Raw genomic sequence first — 4,893 nt, forward strand, 5'->3', positions numbered from 1 at the left:
CTCGAAAAAAGCAGCGACCATATGTACCGATCCATCCGCATGCAAGAACCTGCATGCATTCACAACGTCCTACATTTTGGTCAGTGCCACTAGTCCGATATATTGAACAAGAAGGAAATCGCGAAATAGTTTAATATATAGATAATTCTATATTCAGATGAGCCTCTCTAACGCTTGCTGTACGCTTCCTGCAGCGTACTGCCAGCTCGCCGCGGCGCGGTGACCTGCGATCGTCATCTTCCTGCAGGCATGATTAAAGCCCCTGGGCTTTAGGCATGATTTCTTTCCGTGAGGGCTTGCAGGCATCGAAAAAGAGAGCACATACTGGGCGCATCTTTGGGCGCATATTGGGAGGATTACGTACTCCTCAGTGGGCGCGAGTGCAAGCGCGCCGAATATACGGCAGGGAAAGACAGGAGCATCGTTGTTCGCAACTCGCTCCGCGCGATATAAGTGGGAGTTGAAGCCAACATTAAAGCTGCAGTAGACGGTGCATTGAGAAAGCCATGATCGCAGATCATAAATTGTAAAAAAAGAAAAAAGAACGCCAGATCGACCGAAGGTTACTTTCAAGCAAATCCGACGTTCACCTCGTCATGCAGTTTTATAGCGTTAGCGCAGCCTGCAGATGCCAAGGGTCGTGCAGCCGAACCGGCTCCATGCGCGAAAAGTGATCCTCAGATATAGCTGTTTGGGAGAAGCGCCCCTTGCATGGCAGCGGCGTACAGTTCGATATATTGAATACTCACACAACCGGAGTTCAATTAACACGTACAACGCTGCGCATAAGATTTACAGGGGGATATTGTGAGAGTTTGATTTATACAATAATTCTATATATCCGAGATCGACAATAGTTTCAAATCCCAAACACAGCATATGTCTCAATTCCTGGTTTTTGATATTTTAACATAATCTTGAGAAAGGTTTTTGTGCCAGTGAGAGGGGAAAGTGATGCAAAATTATTCTAGTCAGAATCCTTTTGGAGTTGACTGATAAATCTTACTATTAATACAGAACCCTTCACTATGGCACCTCACAACTTAAATTTTAAATTGGCTACTATAATGTCAAGACAGTGTGATCAATAGTTTAATACAATTTTAATTATTTTGCTAGTTGGTAATCTAATTCCTGTTTCACTTTGATATGCATAAAATGTAAGTAAATTCACGCTAACAACTTTCAGTGGGACTTCAGAATCCAAGTTTATTTTCCAATCATAGGCCAACTTACATGCCACGCTTAGAGGAGCCCTCATATTTCTGAAATGTACCCTTTGAATTTTGTTCACTGAAAACATGGCACACAATCCACGTTTCCAGAAGAAACTTTCTTGCTTAGGCATGATTCCTCTTTTAAATTTTCCCGCAGGCTCAGTATTTAAAATAAAAGTAGCAGGTGGAGATACCCTCATAAAAAAAAACTTCATTATGCACGATATGTATATAATTAAGCAATGGCTTGTTATTGCACTAACATTTACAGAACCTCACAAATACATGACACTTCATCAATATGATTTAAGCCACACAGATACTGCCCCAGAGAACTCATGCCAAGTCTCAATGCTTGCAGATCACATATTTTAGCAGCAAGCTTGTGGTCCACAAATTTCTACCCCAGTACTAAGTTTGTAGCATTTTCATAAAAATGAATGAGCCTATGCATACTTGCACAGCTGCTATACATGCAAGTAATTCAGTTCGTTAAAGAGCAAATATGAACCATGCTGTCGTCCAGTAAAGACTACTGCAAATTAGCACTCTGATATTCTCTATAGAAGGTAAGAGATATTTTGGCATAGAACGAACTAGCTTCAGGCTGCTAGGGCTAGTCACAGTAGCAAACCTATTGATAAGATTGTTGTTATTACACCAGTCGTGGTACTATCAGCAACAAATTTAACATGAATGTTACTAGTGAAACAAAAAATTGACAGCTTAGCCAGGGGAAGCTGAATACTAGAACAGGATAATTTCACTATAAAGAAGTGATGACAAGCCTTCAAATAAACCTTGGTTTAGTTCCTAAACGCTAACATTAGTGTGTTCTAAGGTTACCATTTCAGTTTTCATTTATATGCTACTGATAGTACGTAAGGAACATTCAAGTTCATTTGTGAAAAGTTGTGCGAACCACCCAACAAACACTTCAGTTTACTTCAGTTTCACACTTGGGTAACATTGTCAGTCAATGCATCTTTTTTTTGTGTGTGTGACATATGCATCAAGGACAGATGGTAGCCATAAACGTCTCTGTAAGACACAGAAGAGAGACAAAGGAATGCTACTGATGCAAAGCAACTGAAAGCTTGCGAGTATCACATTGTTAGCAACAATGGAAAGCCATTGAGCACACAGCTGCGAGAACAGTTTGGTTACACAACTAGCCCAAAGCTGTTTTCATGAAGAAAATTTAAAAACATTGCTGTGCTATTAGCTGAAGCTTTCTTCCCGTCTTCCCATTTATGAAAAATCACAGCCTTTTTCATTTGGTATCATCCTATGCATGAAGACAATTCCTTTCAACCTCAAGAAAATGGCCACCTATTATTAGCCAGTTCCTGATGTACAATATTTCCAAGTGCTGCCTACAAGGCGGCTGCTACTGCATTGAGTGCAGAGGCATTTTTTCAATTTTTTTTTCAAGCTCTTCCATCTCCTTCAATGCTGTGGCAACTGCATGGCGCAACTTGTGGAACTCTGCCCTCTGCACCTGCACAAAGAAACCAGCATAGCACACCATCACAAGCCCCACAAAAGATGCATTACATTTGCTAGGCATAAGTTGCATTAAAATCTGCGCAATGTTTGCCTCAAGCAAATGCAATGACAAAGATAACTATGTTCAATTAGGAATAAAGTTATAAAATCTGGATGATAGGTGAAATATATAACTACACCAATGTAGCTTATCCAGAAATTGATTTCATCAAGCGTTGTTAGCTTAAAGCACACTCTTAGCCAGCCACATTGGTTCAGTGGTTAATGCACTCCGCTACTTATCTAGATGAAATGGGTCCAATCCTAGCTCTGGTGGCAGTGTTTCAATGGAGGAGAAATGCAAAAGAGATCTGGGTGTGCTGTGATATCAGTGCACATAAAAGACTCCCAGCTGCTTGAAATTATTCCAGAATCCTAACCCCCCCAATTCCTCTTTCTCTCTTTCCACTCCCTCCTTCATGGTGTGGTTCGAGTGTCGCCCGAGAAGAGAGAGTTACTGCGCCCTTTCCTTTCCTCAAAATTCATTTCTAATTTTTCGATTTTCTTTAGGGCTTCGTTATGAGCAGGTATGGTCATAACTCAGCATTACATTAACACCACTAGGTTTTGTTTTTTCTTTATCAGGCAATTTGTGAAGAGGCAACAGTACCAGTGGAATTAGTTTTTAGCACATTATAGCGCATAAATGAACAAAGCTAGATCGATGCATCACAGTATGATACCAATTAACAGGTTACATCAAGCGCCATAACTGGTGACATTTGTCTTCACTTTCAAAAACATGCAAGAAGAAAAGAGACTCACTTCAAATGTGTGAACCTCGCCATCAGATGTCTCCATCTCCATTTGTATGGCTGGCTCGAGAACTCTACTCAAAGCACTGAAATGAAATGGCAAATGTCAACAAATCCAACAAAAGTAATCTACACACAACGCACTTTGTAGAAATGGTAACATCGACTCTCCACTTCAGATTCTCCAGTGTAGGATATTTTGGACCCTGCTCAAGGTTGTTGTGGTCAATATTGCTCCTCCTGAAAAATATTAACGAAAGAGTCTAGGAAAAAAAAAGTGGCGCAGTCATAATCTCGGTAGGTCTGAAACGAAATGTGCCGCACCTGGATCCGAAGACAACACTCACAAGGTCTCCAGCGAACTCTGGTGGGATGCTGAAAACAAAGCAAGGGTGCCACACTGAACCTGTCTGAAGGGACTTGAGATTACGAACATATCCTGCTAGCAACTTACCGCAAAGCATCAAGGTCTTCCCGAAAAATCTGTCAAAAGCAAAAGAAAGAAAATGACGCAAGAGGCTAGAGACAAAACCGTAGCTCGACATACCTCTTGTTTCAATACCGCAGGGGGCAGTTTCAGTGCAGCTCGAAGCAGTATGTGCAACGCAGCGTAGACTTCATCTAGTGAGTCTGGATCAGCCGAACGGGACCGCAAATCATCATAAACACTAGGGCTTACTTCTCGCCCTTCGAAGTCCGCGACGGCGACTGAAATAAATCCAGGGCAATGAATCAACAAGCAATGACCGTTTTCGTCAAATAATCAGCACTTAAGGTAACAATAACTTGCTGAAATTGATTTACACTTGAGAGAGACAAACACTTGTTAGTAGCGCTCTGTCCTGTCGCTTCGTTCTTCCCCGTGTTTGTCTCTCTGCGCTGCAAACCAATTTCAGTAGTGTACCAACCAGCCTGCAAAAACGTCCTCGCAAGCAATAACTTATCAATAAAAACCTTAGGTCTACCACAGACCTTCCTGAACTATATGGACAAAGTATTTACATGAACTGCATCACGCTACTCCACTCAGTTTTCTTGTTAAAAATGCCGGCACGACACAACTCTTGCATACAACCAGACACGCCTCTTCACGAGCACGCGAGTATTCCATCGCCTGACGATAGCATACTGCACTTCTCACCTTTCAATAGGCTGCGAAAAAGCTGCTTTTCCATGTTTGGTAACAGTTTTCTCAGGCATTTGACTTCTTTTGGAATCGTTGGCCCCAAAAATAACGCCCTTTCAGTGGCAACACCAGCTCCCGCCGCCATTTTTAAACGCTCCCCGCAAAACAACTCATGTTGGCTTCCGAGTTCATTAGGCTTGGATCGAAACGAAAGTCACATTTGTGACAGAGAGGCATAGAGCGGTTA

The 4,893-nt window shown here is 41.8% G+C and overlaps 1 protein-coding gene across 1 annotated transcript; it reads right to left on the reverse strand.

The window, feature by feature from the left end:
- Positions 1-1,189: 1,189 nt before the first annotated feature.
- Positions 1,190-4,893, reverse strand: LOC146191184 (COMM domain-containing protein 5-like). The gene is made up of 7 exons (XM_084601659.1): positions 4,662-4,893; positions 4,068-4,228; positions 3,975-4,003; positions 3,845-3,895; positions 3,665-3,760; positions 3,531-3,606; positions 1,190-2,718 (listed from the first exon to the last, which is right to left on the reverse strand). Exons 1-7 carry the CDS (start codon positions 4,789-4,791, stop codon positions 2,608-2,610), a joined length of 654 nt encoding a protein of 217 aa, XP_084457785.1. The 5' UTR covers positions 4,792-4,893; the 3' UTR covers positions 1,190-2,607.

Source organism: Amblyomma maculatum, chromosome 4, assembly GCF_055883805.1.
Source record: "Amblyomma maculatum isolate TAMU_Amacu chromosome 4, ASM5588380v1, whole genome shotgun sequence".
Lineage (NCBI taxonomy): Eukaryota > Metazoa > Arthropoda > Arachnida > Ixodida > Ixodidae > Amblyomma > Amblyomma maculatum.

Coding starts and splice junctions, on each gene's coding strand:
- LOC146191184 (XM_084601659.1), bottom strand. CDS start 4,791: ATGGCGGCGGGAGCTGGTGTTGCCACTGAAAGGGCGTTATTTTTGGGG. Junction 4,229..4,661: donor TTTTCGCAGCCTATTGAAAG/GTGAGAAGTGCA, acceptor GATTTATTTCAG/TCGCCGTCGCGGACTTCGAA. Junction 2,719..3,530: donor GCGAGGTTCACACATTTGAA/GTGAGTCTCTTT, acceptor TTCTTTGTGCAG/GTGCAGAGGGCAGAGTTCCA.